The following is a 14,989-nucleotide window of genomic DNA, read 5'->3' as shown; positions in this document are numbered from 1 at the left end:
TGTCTATACATGATTGCTGTCAGGTGCTTCCTGTGCTTTGGAAATGGCTACAGAGTATGGCCAGGGCTGAGTGATCCCTAGACAGCCATGTCTATGTTGTCTTCTTGAGCAGCATCCAGCACTGGGACAATGAGTGAAATCACCTCAAGTGAAGGGACCTCAAGTGACTGCATCCTGCAGCAGCCACAAAGCCCTCTAAGATCCTACACGCTCAGTAGTACCACCATCAGCAGGAAGCAGCGTGCCTGACAGCCCTGTCTTGCTCACCTTTCTAGTTCTCACAGAATCACAGAATGATTAAGGTTGGAAAAGACTTCTAAGGTCATCAAGTGCAACTGTCAACACCACCATGCCCACTAAACCATGTTCCAAAGTGCCATGTCTACATGGTTTTTGAACGCCTCCAAGGCTGTTGACTCCACCCCTTCCCTGGGCAGCCTGTTCCAGTGCCTCAGCACTCTTGCAGGGAAGAAATACTCCAAATGTGCAATCTAAACTTCACCTGGCACAACTTGAGGCCGTTTCTTCTCATTTTGTCTCCTGTCACTAGAAAAAAGAGACCAAAACCCACCTCACTGTAGCCTCCTTTCAGGGAGGTGTAGAGAGAAAGGAGGTTTTCCCTCAACCTCCTTCTCCAGACTAAACAACTCCAGTTTCCTCAGCTGCTCCTCACAAGACTTGTGCTCTAGACCTTTCCCTAGCTTCATTGCCCTTCTCTGGACATTCTCCAGCACCTCAATGTCCTTATGAGGGGCCCAAAATGGAGCCCAGGATTCGAGGTGTGGTCTCACCAAGTGCTGAGTACAGCAGCACTTGGCCTGTTTGATTTACTACTCACAACTGCTCCTCAGCAGCTGCCTGGGAATTCCTGACGATGGGGAAATCAGGATTAGCAAATTGCCATTGTCTGGAAGGAGCAATACCAGGAACTGAACAACGTTTGCAAAATAAGACTTGGCAACAGGGAAAACCGAGAGAGGGTGGGGGAAGGGCAGATCTTTAAAACACACAGAAATAAAAAAGTCTGGAATAGCACAACAACCGGGAAGCAGAGGATGAGCACACTCGGGGAGCCGATGAAGCCAAGAGCCAAAACGTGCAACTCAAAATGAGAAACCATGGAAATCAAATGGGTTTCAGGCCACAGCTCTCTCACCTCTCCCCTCTGGTTTCTTACCATCACTAGCAGAGTTGTTACTCAGCGAGCCTCTTTCTCGCTGCCCCTTATCGCAAGACATTTGGCGCATGATAATCACATCTATGAAGTTGGCCGCTGTCATGGTGGTCTTACCGAGTGCTCGGAGCTCCTGTTCCTGCATGGAAAAGGGTTTACTTTGACTCTTTTCTCTACTGTGCTGCTCAGGGCCTGAGGCTGTGTGCGGCTGGTCCAGAGGGTGATGGTGCTGCTGGCTTTTCCCCTGTCCTCTGCTATAGTGATGAGAAGAACCAGGTCCGGAGGCAGGTAAAGGTCTTGACTCCATGGCTTTAATAGGTGAAGGTGATTGTTCAAGGTTGGCCCCACTGGGTAGCTTTGAGGTGAAGACATTGTTGTCAGTCTGGGATCGTTCTGCCTTGGCTTCTCGTGCTCTTGAGGCCTCCTTCTGCAGGATGGCCGGGTCAATTGGGGCTGTGTAGCCATCCGCTGAGCTGATGGAGGAGCGCAGGGTGGAGGCTGAGGGAAAGGCAGTGGAGCGGATTGGTGATGTGGTAGTGGTGGACGAGGATCTAGAAGGCGAACAAAGATGAGGCAAAGATGAGAGAAGCACATGGAGAAAGGGGAATGCTGTTCCCCGAGCTGCAGTGTTCAGTCCTGCCTGGCAGGAGCCTGGACGAGCAGCAGGAACTGTGGCAGAGGGCCGTACCGCAGGACGGAAGGGGTGGGGGTCTCCGAGGAGATGATCTTCATGCTTGTGTTGTGGAGCACGCTGGGGCGCTGCTGGATGGTCTCATGGGTGCGGGGTGAGACAGGAGAGTGCTGGTGGCTGTGAGAGTGTGAGGATGAACGGCTGCTGGACTGCTCTGTACCTGGGGGAAAACACAACAGAGCTTTAGCTCTTCGTTTTATAGGCCCACCCCTACCTCTACCCAGCACGAGCCCCAACATGTGGCACCAGGCTCTCCCCAGCCTACCTGGCCTCCAGATGGGTGCATGCTCCACTGTGGTGGATGCTAGGATGGATTTTTCCCGCTCCCTCTCCCGTTCCCGCTCTCGCTCCCGTTCCCGCTCGGACACCGACGATCCTGACTGTTTGGTCATGTGTGTGGGACCTCCTGAAACCCAAGCAAAAGGCAGTGAAAGGTTTGCAGACAGAGATTTCCCCTGAGGAGCACTGTCTACTCTGCACATTGCTGTGTCTGCAGAGCAGATAAGGAATGGCTCCATCCAAGGTCACCTGGAGCAGGACAGACGGGGGCAACCATTAAGATAAAACCCGAGTGAATCACACAGCAGCTGTCCTGGTGCTGTCTCCAGGGGATGACCTTCCACAAAGCTGTTGGCCAGCTGCCACTTTGGAGAAGAAGTGGGAAAAGCAAGGAATCCCCCAATAAGCAGGATCACAGGAGCTGGTTTGAAGGAGCCAGTGAGCTGGGCCCTGAATGAGAATGAATTTGGGCTCCCCTCATCTGCCCTGGCATGCTGAGACTGAAGGCCAAAACAACCCTCGCTCCAACTCAGAGGTGCCCCTGTGATGCTCATTAATTAATTCATTAAGGGAGTTCTGCTTTCCAATGGGAGAAGCAACCTGCAGCATTACCTGGGGAGAGCGGGGAGCTGCTGTGCCGGCTGCCAAAGGTCTGGGGCGGGCCAGGGATGTAGGTGATGCGGTCCATGGTGGTGGCAGAGGTGCCAGGGGTGGGGGGCACAAGGACAGGTAGGTGTGGCACTTGGGACAGGTCAATGATACCTAGAGAGAGAAGGAAGAGGATTATCAGGATGACACTGAGCTGCTGCAGCTTGGTTGTGCTGGAGCAGAGAACAATGCTGGGGAGGATTGACCTGTCCTGCTGCACTGGTGCAGTGTGAGAGATGCCAGCTCATACATGGCACCTGGGCACTGGTCACCTCTGTGGGCAAGTACAAATATGCCAGGTCATACGTGGTGCCTGGGCACTGGACACCACCATGGGCAAGTACAGAGGTGCCAGTACATACATGGCCCCTGGGCAATGAATATTTCTGTGAGCAAGTACAGCATGTCTTGCTGCTGGAGATAACAGGAAAAAGCTGAGCTCTGTCCCTACTGAGTGAGGGGGCTGCAAGCAGCATCAGCCAGAGACCAATGTCACATTCCCTCCAGAGGGACAGGACCACTGCACCCTGCTTTTGCCGAAGGCAAGATATCCTTCTGGGAGTGTGTTTTCATCTCCAGCAGGGCCACGATGGGAAGTGTCCCCATGACCCAGAATCAGGGCTGCACATAATGAGCCTCAACTAACTAAAGATGGCAAACAAAAGCATCAAATTCCACCCAGCTGTCCCCAACACTGACCAGCCAAGTTCCTACACTGCTGGGCGACACTGTGCTGCTGGCTCTGCCCTTGGCCCCAGTGCTGAAGCTGACCCAGCCTCCTTCTCCCAAAACGTCCCCAAACCCCTGGAGGGTGCCATGTGGAGGACCTGCATAGTTGAGGGCGAGGGAGGGCTCCCGTGGCGACAAGCCGCGCAGCATGTCTGCCCGCTGCGCCATGGCCGTGGCTGCGGCGTTGTGGTGCATCTGCTGGGATGTGATGTAGTCGTTGATGATGGTCTGTCGGTTCTCCATGGCAGCCGTGTCCGGGTAGCCCCGGATGAGGTACGGCGGGTAGAGGTGGGGGTAGGCTGGGCTCGGAGCCAGATGCCTTGGCAGGTAGTAAGCAGCAGCTGGAGAAAAGAGGATGCAGATGTGGTTTTCCTCAAAGACCTCAGGCTTTTGGAGCATAACAAGAAAAGACCCATCTAGACCATGTCCCTGCTGAAGGTACCTGCTTCCAGTTGGATTCCCCTTGGGATAGCAGCAGGGTCAAAAGCCAGCGGGATGTGTCCTCGGTACAGGTCGACCCCGCTCACACCGCGGAGCAGGTGCTCGTATGGGGAGATGGGGTGGTGGTGGTCGGCCACGGGGGCATGTGGAGACTTGGAGTTGGTGAGCTCCCTCGATGTAGGGGTGATCTTTCTGTCCTGGGACACTGGCTTCCCAGCAGTGATACTCCCTGCAGTGAGCAGAAGGAAATGAGTCACAGACTGAGAGCCAAGGCCAAGCTACATCCCTGAGGGATGCCTGAGGCCAAGCATGTCACCCAGGGACTCTCACAGCTGCCCTGAACTTGAGGGACCTTTTCCTCCTCCCTGCACCACTATGCCCCGTTACGCCATCAAGGGTGAGGCAAGCCAAGCCCTGGTTGCACCCAGGAGGACAGGCCTGTCCCAAATCATCTAATCCCTCCACCCCAGCACATCCATGCTGGGCAGTCTGAGTTCATCCTGGCCTGCACAAGCAGCCAGCCATGGAGCCTTGCTGTCACATTCCTTGGCACGAGGAAGTCACTGCTGCTGGGCAGACTTGGGGATCCCAAAACTCCCAGCAATGGTGATGAAACACAGTTCAGAGGTTTGACCACCCTCTGGAGCTGTAAGCTCCTTCCCAGCAGACAGAGGGGAAGTTGGGTCATGTCAGTGACTTCTCTGGGCTCTACCATCCCGAGCTGGACGCTAGTGGCACTTCTCACCCAACCTGGGATGAGTGTTACCGGTTCCTCTGTTTGTAACAGCAGGCTGGGGACAGTAGCTGACATAGAGCCACCCCAAGCAGTGTGACCAAAGCCCTTCTACCATCCTCCACACCAAACACTGCTAGGTCCTGGCTCAGGGAAGAAGCAGCAGCCCCCTCACATGCTTGCAGATGGATCCGGCCCATTGCCAACTTTGAAACAAACAGGCCACTCCATGTACAGTGGAGGTCCTGCTCCCTCCACTGCTCTTGGCATCTCAGCTGCTAATAAATCAAACCTGCTGCTGGGGCAGAAGGAAAGCTCAGGCAATTCAGGGAAAGGTGCCTTCCAACTCTGACCTATTGGGACTCCTCCTGCTGATCCTCTGCAGCTCAAAGCCCAGTGAGCTCTGGACATGCAGAAACCCTCTTTCTCACAGGTATTTTACAGGAACACTGATTTTAACCTTGGGATCCCCTCCTCACTGCCTTCCCTGTGCTGTGCTCACCACAAGCACCAATCTCAAAGAGCTGCTAACATTGGAATGCTTCTCCACAAGTGACTGACTTAACCAGGAAGACAGCAAAGGCTGAGGCAATGGGACACACTGACCACAGAGAGCTGGAGGGAGTGATGGGGGAGGCATTTTGGAAGAGCTCTGCACTGCACAGCCCCATGCATCTCCGAGTCCTTACTTGGGAGGCACATCCTTGCCTTGGTTTACAGCAGACTGTGATGGCTTGTGTTGCAGACCCCCGTATCACAGGACACTTGGGTCAGGCAAGAATTTGCAGATGGGAGATGCAAAAGGCCCTGAAGCAGTTGCCCATAGCTAGCAGACCTGGTGGGACCAGGTGTCCTAAGGATTAGCTTCAGCACTGATCCTGCCCACAAAAGGGGATTTTGTGCTCTGGATCTGAGCGTGTCTCATCAAATCACTGAGCCCAGCTCAGACACGTGCCTGCCTCCTGGGAGTCCCAGGTGTGGCTCTTGGGGGTAGGAGATGCAGGGGGCATGGGTAGACCCTGCCTGGTGCAGGCAGATGGGCTGGTCAGATCCCAAAGACCAGCCACTCTGCTCAGATCCACTGGCTCAGAAGGGATTAGGTGTTCCTGGAGGTGAGGCACTTGGGTGCTCAGGTGATGGATGAGGCACAGACACATGAGATATAGCAAACACACCAGACTGAGGAAAAGCATGAGGATCCCCTCACCCAGGGCATTAAACAAGGGTGCCCTGGGCCGATGCGGGGGCAGGGAAGACAATTTTGAAACACCACCAACTCCACCAGCCACACTCCATGTCTCTCTGCAGTTACCCTGGCACAGAGGTGGGGTGCCCTTGCTGCAACCATGTGAGCACCCCCAGGAAGGGAGCTGAGCTTCAGCTGTCCCTAGCAGCTGTCCCACTCTCATGAGTCAGCCACAGCTTCAGGCAAGAGTGGGTGTGGGGTGCTAAGGAGAACGGGTTCAACAGGCACCTGCTGGGAATGACTTGAGCACGTGGGGTCAGCAGCCATCTCCCATGTGCCTTGCCACCTAGCTTGCTAGGAATCAACATCAAATAAAAGGTTGGCCCAGTACCTTCATGCTGCCGTGGTGTGGACTCTCGTGTAGAGACTGGAGACCCTCTGTGTAGGTGGCTGCTGAAGGCTGTGCTGTGCCCTGCTTGGTGGTCCTCATAGGCCAGGGTGCCTTGGTGGGGTTTCCCTGGCTCTGGCACAATCACAGGAGCCCCTCTGGCAATGGAACCACCTGAGTTTGTCACTGGGCTCGGTCTGTTTTTTAGGCTCTCTTCGTAAGCTCTCTCCAGATTCCTCGGGTCCTGGATGACATCCAGCGAGTGCACAGAGTGAAAAGTCCTGCCGGGGCTGCCGATGATGGACCTCACGTCGTGCTTTTTGGTACTGGAGGAGGAAGAGCTGCTGTCGTACTTCAGTGGAGTACCCTGGGAACAGAAGGCAGAGGGGACATCGAAGGAGTGCAGATCGTAAAAGGGATGAGGTGCCTGCATCCCATCAAGTTTCAGTGGGACTCATGCATCCTTGTTCTGGTCACCACAACAGTTTACTTGGTGAAATGGCAACAGCCACTGGCAAAGCAGAGATAATAACTCCACATGGGGCAGGACAGGGTGGAGTGCCCATCCTGCACGTCTTGTTATGCTCCAACATGATGGTGATGAGTCACTGCCCAAGGCTTGGCTGTGCCCATCACGCCTCTCTCCTATTCATGCTGTCAAATGAGGTAGGACTATGAGATGCCATGGGAACCCTCCAAATATTTGGAGCCCAACAGGAGGTAGCATGCCATGCTTCACCCTAACTACTGACCTTGCTTGCTCGACAGTTGCCTATAAAGGGAGAAGACCAAAATCATCATGCGCACCCGGAGTCACAACTGCCGAGGGCATCAAGCTGACACCGGCCCCTTCTGTGCACTCATGCAGATGGGGCATCACTTCCTTCACAGGCCAGGAGATGCTGAGCTTCCTTCCCTGGAGTTTTCTATTTATCCACTGGGAAGGATCACAGAATGGTTTGGGCTGGAAGCAACCCCACTGAAGGATGGGAAAAGGCAATCTGTACCCAAGCAGAACCTCAATTCTGATCAGTGATGGGCTTGCAAGATGAAGCTCTCTTTGCTCTCCTTTCACCTTGGGACCAGTGACCATGGTCTGCACAAGGACAGCAGCCTGAGTAGGACTAATCTCATCCACTGTTCACCCAATACTCACCTGTGTGATAGAGCCTTCCTTCAGAGGTCTTGCCAGAGAGATGTCTGGTGTTCGCCTCAGCTCCTCCCGGGGAATCTCATGGATTGATCTTCCTGCTTCTTTCACTGTGGCCACCAGGCCTTCATGGGCTGTCTTCATTTTCAGAGGAGTAAGGCCTTCGTGAGACCTGACCTTGTAGGCATCAGATAAGTCCCTTGGTGGAGTGTTTTCCCTCTTGAGCTGTTTGGCTTCTCTTCTGAGGTAGTCCTCATGGGCCTCCACATAGGACCGAGGTATTCCTACAACCCCCAAGCAGATGCAGAGGGTGATTCCTAGGCTGGACACTAGATTCCCAGTCCCTGTGCAGATGCTCAGTTCAAGGGGGTCTCTAGTTAATTCATGTTATTCCAGGACCGGTACCCAGCCGAGCACAAGAGCAGCTCTACCACTAACACAGCTGGGCCACCTCACATCTATCACCACTTTCTGGACCCATTTTGCACTAGTTTCAATCTGCTTTCATGACAGACACTAAAAATTTTAACCCAACTTTGGTAAGAGCTTAGGTTGGTAGAAAGCGATCAAGACCGAAAATCTCTCTGACCATGTAAAGCAAGGCCGCAAAGATTTGCAGCTGAACCTTGATGTGCCTGTTCTTGCTTCCTCCTATCCTATCTCATGCCTGTGAAATGCTTGCCCACTTTATCTCTGGCCATGGCCATCTTCTGCACACAGGCTTTACCTTGTGTAATTGAGCCCCGCATATGATGCTGCTCCTTTAGGTTATGGGGACTGTGTCGGTCTGGAGGGATTGCTCGACCCATGAGACCTAGAACAGATCCAAGGGAAAAAGTTGGGTTTTGAGATAGAGGTTTGTCTACAACAGATGTATGACATTGATACCAGGGACTCCTGAGACAACAAGGCAAAACATCAGCAATTTCTAAATTACTTGATAACTCTTTTTTAAATGTGGCTCCTTTTTTTGTACTGCTGAAACTGGTTTCGCAGGACAGAAGTGGAAGACAAATGGGCCACTGCGTCCCTTCTTCGTCCATGCTGGTCAGGTTCTGTCCTGTTGAGATGTGCTGCAGGATACCTGCTGACCACTGCCAGAACATTGTTGTGGGAAGGTGTATCGTGTAGAAAGGGGACAAGATGGGGCCTCTGCAGGTCACTACTAACATGACACGGGTGATAGGTTTCACCCAGACCCACCTTCAATGCTGGCAGATAAGGTATCACGGGCTGATAAGCCTCGGTTGATCCTCCCCTCCATCATATCGTAGGTCCTCTTGGTTCCTGTGGTCTCATGTGAAGTGCCTGAACTCCTGCTGTCTTCTTTTGGACACTGAGAAGCAGCAACTCCACCTGGGGAAGAGAACACCAAGAAGCACCATCATGAGCCCAGAAAGTCAGCAGTGGCCAAGGGAGGGTGTTTACTGCTGTTTGTGTGTGTTGCTGAAAGGTCAGATCCCACCCCAGCATCAGCCACTGCTCAGCAACACCAGAAACATTGCACAAGGTTGGCTTCCAAGAAATTCAGCTGGTGTTTTCTCCCCTCCCTGCCTGCCTCAGACTCTAGATCTGTGCCTCCTGCTTGGGTAGGAGGACCCACCCTGTCATGTTCCACTCTGTTCCTGTTGGGGACCATCATGTGGGCAAGGGGACAGCCTGGAGGCAGCATGGTGCCGGTGGGAGCAGCTGTGGTTCCACTGGACTTGGCCCTCTGGGTCTGGGGATTCTTTTTTTTTCCTCCCCCTCCCTGGTTTGTTTTGGTATTTGCTAGACACCTACTGTTTGGGATCTTGGCCAGCCTCAACATTTGCTGAGACACTCCCTGGGTGAGAAGATCAGGGAAAGGGGGGGGAAGAGACAACACTGGAATGATTCCTTTGAAACTGCGATGAGCGCACACATGAACTGGGAGAGATGGTGTAAAGTCCCACGCAGGACTGATGGAGCAAGCACTACAGAACCACAGAATCCCAGCACGGTGGGAAGTTGGAAGAGACCTCTGGGGTCATCTAATCCAATTCTCCTGCTGAAGCAGGTTTCATCCAGATCAGGTTGCCCAGGATCAAGCCCAGGCAGGTTTGGAATCTTTCCAGAGGAGACTCCACTGCCTCTGTGGGCAGCCTGATCCAGTGCTTTGTCAGACTCATGGGACAAAAATTTATGTTTAGGTGGAAATCTGTGTGCTCCAGTTTCTGCCCATTGCTCCTTGTCCTGTCACTGGGCATCACTGAAAAGAGTCTGGCCCCATCCTCTTGACACCTACCCTTTAGATATTGATGTGCATTGAGAAGATCCCCTGTCTCTCTTCTGCAGGCTAAACAGCCCCAGGCTTCTCAGCTTCTCCAAATCAGAGAGATGCTCCAGTTCCCTCGTCATCTTTATAGCCTCCATTGGACTCTCCCTGGTACTTCCCTGTGTCTCTTGAACTGGGAAGCCCAAAACTTCCCACCTCAAACCACTAGTTTGATGGGAGACCACTGACTACCTCCTCATGTGAACCCAGATTCTTCTGCAAATGGACAGTGGACAACTGTCCTAAGCTACAGCCCCAACCCCTCTGCAAGCACAGCCCTGCCCATGCTGGGCAGCATCCCATCCTTCCTGGATGACGGACACCCATCAAGTGTGGTGGGCTGCGAATTCAGCAGGCAACTTCTGATCCAGCTGCCTGGTGCTTACGTAGTGAGCTCTGAGTGGGGAGGCTGGGAGGCCCTTTGAGGGTCTCTTCCAACACAATGCATTCTACGTTGGCTTGGAGAGGTAAATGTCTCCACCCTTGTGCCCGGTCTGCCCAACACTGCTGAGGCTTGTCAGTGCCCTGATCCTCCTCTTTGTGGGCAGAGAAGGTGGTTATACGATGAGAGAAAATGGAGGAGAAGTTAAAAACATTCATTCCATCACAGACAGCTGGGAACAAAAGTTCTCTCTGGCAAAACCAGTAATTAATAAAATGGGATTATTACAACTTCACACCCACTACTGGTTTCTGCAATCAGCACCCACTCGATGCAGAAAGTGTTTGGGGCTGCGTGCAGGGAAACAAGAGGAGGATCTGTCCCCCAGCCTTCACTTCAGACTCATCTGACGAGAGAGATCCAGGGGTGACGTTCAGCAGCAGCCAAGCCCCTGGCGGTGGCCGCGGGGCGATGCGCCTGCACCCTGTCACCAAGGCACAGCTGCTGCCACCAGCCCTCCTGCAGGAGGGGATGCGGCTGCAGGCACCCGGGAAGCAGGGGGAGGGCACAAGGGAGAAAAGAGACTAAACAGATAGAAAGCCTCTCCAGAGCCACGTCCCTTGCCTTGCAGAAGCCACCAGCAATCATGTGTGGGATGAGAATAACCAATCTAGCACAATTCAGCTCGCACATGCTCCAGGATCTCGCCTCATTACAGCTCTTTTATTTTAAGCACCCTCATGACACTAAAGAATTTGCAAATTTTTTTCAGCTTGCCAAAACTCACAATCACCAACAATTGCAGTTTTCTTATTTCATTTCTTTCTTGTTTTTCTTTCTTTATTTTTTTTTTAACTCTTTTTGCTCTGGCCTGTGAAGCTTCATCAGGCTGCATGGGATGGGGAAGGAGAGAAGCAGCAGGGCTGGCTGGGCTGCAGAAGCAAGAGAGATGACTCAGGATGAGATAAATGCCATCAAGCATGGAAAAAGCTGCTGTGGAGAGGAAGGAATTAATTTCTCATCCATGTCCACAGGGGTAGGATGAGAGCAAACGGGCTCAGGCTGCAGGCAGGCAGATGGGGTGACACCAATGAGTGCGTGCAACAACAAAGAGTCTGGTCTGCAGGTCTCCTTTGCTGGCCAGGATGCCAGTTCTGGCCATGGGCAACCTTTGCTGCCAGGAGCCTTCCCCATCTCTCCCCTGATGGCACCATTTTTGAGATCAACCTTATTCAACTCCAAGCCAAGGAAAAGGAGATTAAAATAGCTTCTTGCACAAACAAGTCCTGAAACGCTTCCTGCGTCCTCCCTGGTCCGAGCCCTGCCAACTGTCCCAAAGGGCACCCAGACACAAATCTCCCATGCTGACACTTTTTATCTGGGCTAGAGTTGACAGCAAAGACAGGCAGGCATGGGACAGACTGGTTTCCACAGGGCAGGCGAGAAGCACGGTGCAGAGCCTTGTCCTGAAAGGTCCTTGTGGTCCCAGGGCACACACCAAGGTGGCATCAGCTGAAGCATGCAAATTGTCCTCTCTGGCCTCACCTGAACCCTCTATCTTCAGCCTGTAACAACCAGCCTGCAGTAAAACCAGCTGCCTGCACTTGTGGCCAAGAGAAAAGGGATTTTGCTGGACACCTTCTGCCTGCAGAACTGATTCCAGGCTTCTGGGCAGGATAAAAGGGATGCTCTGCCCCTGGGAAGGCAAGGAAGCCAATTGGAGATACCTGCTGAGGCAGGCCAGTGTGGCTGAGGTTAGGATTCACTCCTTAGTCATCTCCAAACTCAAGTGAGAAGGGAAATGACACATGAGGACACAGGGCTGCAGTGTCTGTAACTCAACTCTTCCTGACCCCAGCTGTGGATGATGAGGAGTCCTGCTGCATGCTAAGAGATGCCCAGTCCAGCACAAGGCAAAAGGTGAGCATGGAGAAGTGGTTTCCAGCTTCACTGGAGCAGAACATCTTCTTTAACAGCAGCCACTGGGACTTGCTGAGCAGTTTTGATGGCCAGTGCTGTGATCTGTGAGCAGCATGGAAGAGGCAGGAGCAGCTGGTGACAGCTTCCTGACATCGCCAATGCAGCAAGGCACCACTGGCATTTATCAAGGAAGCTCACTGCCGTGCAGCAGGGGTGAACTCCAGCAGGACTTTTGGGTCTCTCAGGGCCCCCTTAGGAGCAGCCCAGCTGCTTGTCCAGCTTTGCTTTGCCATACCCTTTTGGCACTGTTCCCCAGTCAGGCAGGGTCATCCCAGTCAACAAGTGACACCGTCTGTGCCAGGGGCAGCTTCTTACCCCAGATGGGGCTCTGGGGAGGTCTTTTGGGGTCCACAGTGCCTTCAGATGATAGCAGCTGGCAAGAGGTCAATTCACCCACCAGACAGACTCCTTGTGGGATGTGGGAATGGCTTCACCCCTCCAATAGCTATTGATGCTGTAGCAAAGCTCACAAGATACTGAGGAACGGTGCTGCCTGGCCCAGGATTCCTGTAATGCAGTCCCATGCTTGGAAAGCTGTATGGTGCCCAAGACATTGCTGGTAGGGTGGCCAAATAAACCTTTATGCCAAACTACCTGATTTGCCTTCATCTTGCAGAGTCTTGAGAGTCACCTCGGCCCAAGAGCTCAGGGATGCTCTCACGTTTTCACACCCTCCTGTGCAGGGGTGCCAGGGATAAAGGCAATACCTTCCCATGTGGCCCTCTACTTGCCCCTGCTCCCCAAAACCAGAGATCCTGGCCATAGCCATGGCTCCATCATGCCCCTGGCCTGCTGGCAAAGCCACCTCCAAGGCCAAATAACCACAGAACAGAGGGAAGCCAGGCTGTTGGCAGGCAGGGTGGGAAGGGAGAGAAACGCCAACGGAAGCAAAGATGCGAGGCTGGCCTGCTGCACCTCATCAGCCTTCCCTCAAACAGCTGCCAAAACCCAACCACAAAGCCCCCAAAAGGCAGAGGATTACAACTTACCCTCGTAGGACAGCACGTGGCCTTTCTTCCCTTCATAGATGACATGGCCTTTGGGCATGGCATCCTCTCTTGCCTTGTCTGCTCTGCTGGGGCTGTCTTCTCCGATTATCCTGGTAATGGTTCCTTTGTACAGCACTTCTGCCGGGGTGCCCTTGGAAAGCCACCAAGATCCATATTTAACAGTGTCACAAGCAATGAAGCGAGCGCGCGCGCGGGGACAGGCTGTTCCCCGCGGCAGGCTGAGCGCGCCCGGCCTCGGCTTCCCGGCGCAGCCCACAGCCAGCCGCTCACAGCTTAATTATTGATGAGGATGATAACGAGGAGCGGTAAAAAGGGACGTGGTCTGTGCTGGGCTGCTGGGAAGAGGCAAGGGGTGGGAATGTCTACACCTCCAAAATAACAGCTCTCTCACCCTGCCTGGTTTGGAGGGAGATACCTGGCTCACGCCCACCCCACTGGTTTAGGGGGAACGGGGTAGTGCTCCCTGGGCACACCATAGTGAAAGCAAGGACTGCTTGAGCATCAGCTTTATCCCTGCAGCTTGTTTGCCCAGCCTGGAACAGGAGTTATGGAGATGTCCTGCTTAGCCAGGGCACATCTGCTGGCAGCAAGTGTGACCTTCAGAGTGCTGCCTCTATGTGAGAGCTGGTGGCTGGCAGCATGCCTGGGTGAGATGGCAAGCATCAGTGAGACCGGTCCTGGAGCAGGTTGGGGGAGTGAAAGCTGCCGTTAGCTCGCCAACAGGAACAGCAGCAGGCTCCTCACACAAACTGCTGTGACCAAAACTTCTCTTTCCCTGAAGGCACACATGGACACAACTCACAGCCACCTGTCCCTCTCTGAATCCCCTTCAAAATACCCAGAGCTGGATGTCCTTGAAGATGTCGCTGGTGATTAACACCCTTCTGCCATCACAAATTGTCAGTGGTGAGTGGCAACAGCCATGGTGAGGTCCAGACTGACATGCTCCTAACTCTGCTCACTTAACCTCACCAACACCTATGATGGATGGCTCATGGGAAGCCCTGGGGAAGCAATGCTCCAGACAGCTCTGCTGGTGCTCCCAGGTTGTGCCAGTGCAGACTATTTCCCCATCCCACCTTGGAGATGCCCTTACTCTGACCACCAGTGTACCACTCTGAGCACCAGTGGTCTCCAAAACTCTGCTGTAGCTTCCAGAACATGCCAGCATGCAGGTTCCATGATCTGATGGCTCACCCTTGCAGTACACCCAGGAATGGCTCTGCCAGCCCCAGGTAAGTCATCTGCCTTCTGCGGACGTGCTCAGAGGGGATTTGAAAGCAAGTGATGACAGATGGCTTCAGAGCAGAGAGCATATATTCAAGATCTGCCTTCTCTGAACTGGATGACTAATCTAAGATCAAATGTCAGCTCTGGTACCCAGAGCTGCTGCTGGAACAGGAGGCTCCTTCCCCCCAGCAGGAGCAGAGGGATGTAGGCTCCTGGGCAAGCATGAGAGGCAGCTAATGCACTGGGTCTGGACTTGGAACTTTATTTGCAAGCCAAAGCAATCCTGATGGATGTAGAATAGTGTCTCAGAAAACCCTGTGCATCTGATCTCTGGCATGTGGTGTTCAAGACTGTTCATGCCCACCCACTGCTGCCTGTAACTGCTGCAGGGGCATGCGAGGGGATGGAGCCTGCAGTTGCACTGATGGGTTATTTACAACCCTAAGCATCTGCTCCTGGCAGCTGCTGGATGCAGGGCACCAGGCAAGTTAAGCCTTTGCTCTGGGCCTGGATTCAGGTTCAGGTCTCCATGGCCAAAGGGAACATAGTCACCCTCCTTGAAGGAGACAGGCAAAAATCTGACTGTGAGTGTCTTTAAATATCTGAATGATGGCCATATAAAATCCCCACGGGAAGCAGTGCTGGCTTTTTTTCATGCTCTGTGCTCTGCTA

General features: G+C 53.4%; 1 protein-coding gene across 12 annotated transcripts in view; it reads right to left on the bottom strand.

Moving 5' to 3' along the window:
• Positions 1-14,989, bottom strand: part of NCOR2 (nuclear receptor corepressor 2) — a 259,628-nt gene that overhangs the window by 13,297 nt on the left and 231,342 nt on the right. For all 12 annotated transcript variants that reach the window (XM_068157439.1, XM_068157445.1, XM_068157447.1 and 9 more), the window contains 11 exons: positions 13,067-13,217; positions 8,623-8,775; positions 8,147-8,233; positions 7,426-7,703; positions 6,273-6,636; positions 3,964-4,191; positions 3,620-3,862; positions 2,757-2,906; positions 2,131-2,271; positions 1,863-2,025; positions 1,292-1,725 (listed from right to left, as the gene is read on the bottom strand). In XM_068157439.1, the coding sequence (XP_068013540.1) occupies positions 1,292-1,725; positions 1,863-2,025; positions 2,131-2,271; positions 2,757-2,906; positions 3,620-3,862; positions 3,964-4,191; positions 6,273-6,636; positions 7,426-7,703; positions 8,147-8,233; positions 8,623-8,775; positions 13,067-13,217 (2,392 nt within the window). The remainder of the gene's footprint in view (positions 1-1,291; positions 1,726-1,862; positions 2,026-2,130; positions 2,272-2,756; positions 2,907-3,619; positions 3,863-3,963; positions 4,192-6,272; positions 6,637-7,425; positions 7,704-8,146; positions 8,234-8,622; positions 8,776-13,066; positions 13,218-14,989) is intronic.

The sequence above is a fragment of the Melanerpes formicivorus genome, unplaced genomic scaffold (assembly GCF_026170545.1).
Source record: "Melanerpes formicivorus ecotype bairdi unplaced genomic scaffold, bMelFor1.0.p_v2 SCAF_36, whole genome shotgun sequence".
Classification (NCBI taxonomy): Eukaryota; Metazoa; Chordata; class Aves; order Piciformes; family Picidae; genus Melanerpes; species Melanerpes formicivorus.
The sequence above is the reverse complement of the archived record's forward strand: the minus strand, read 5'-3'. Positions and strand labels throughout refer to the sequence as shown.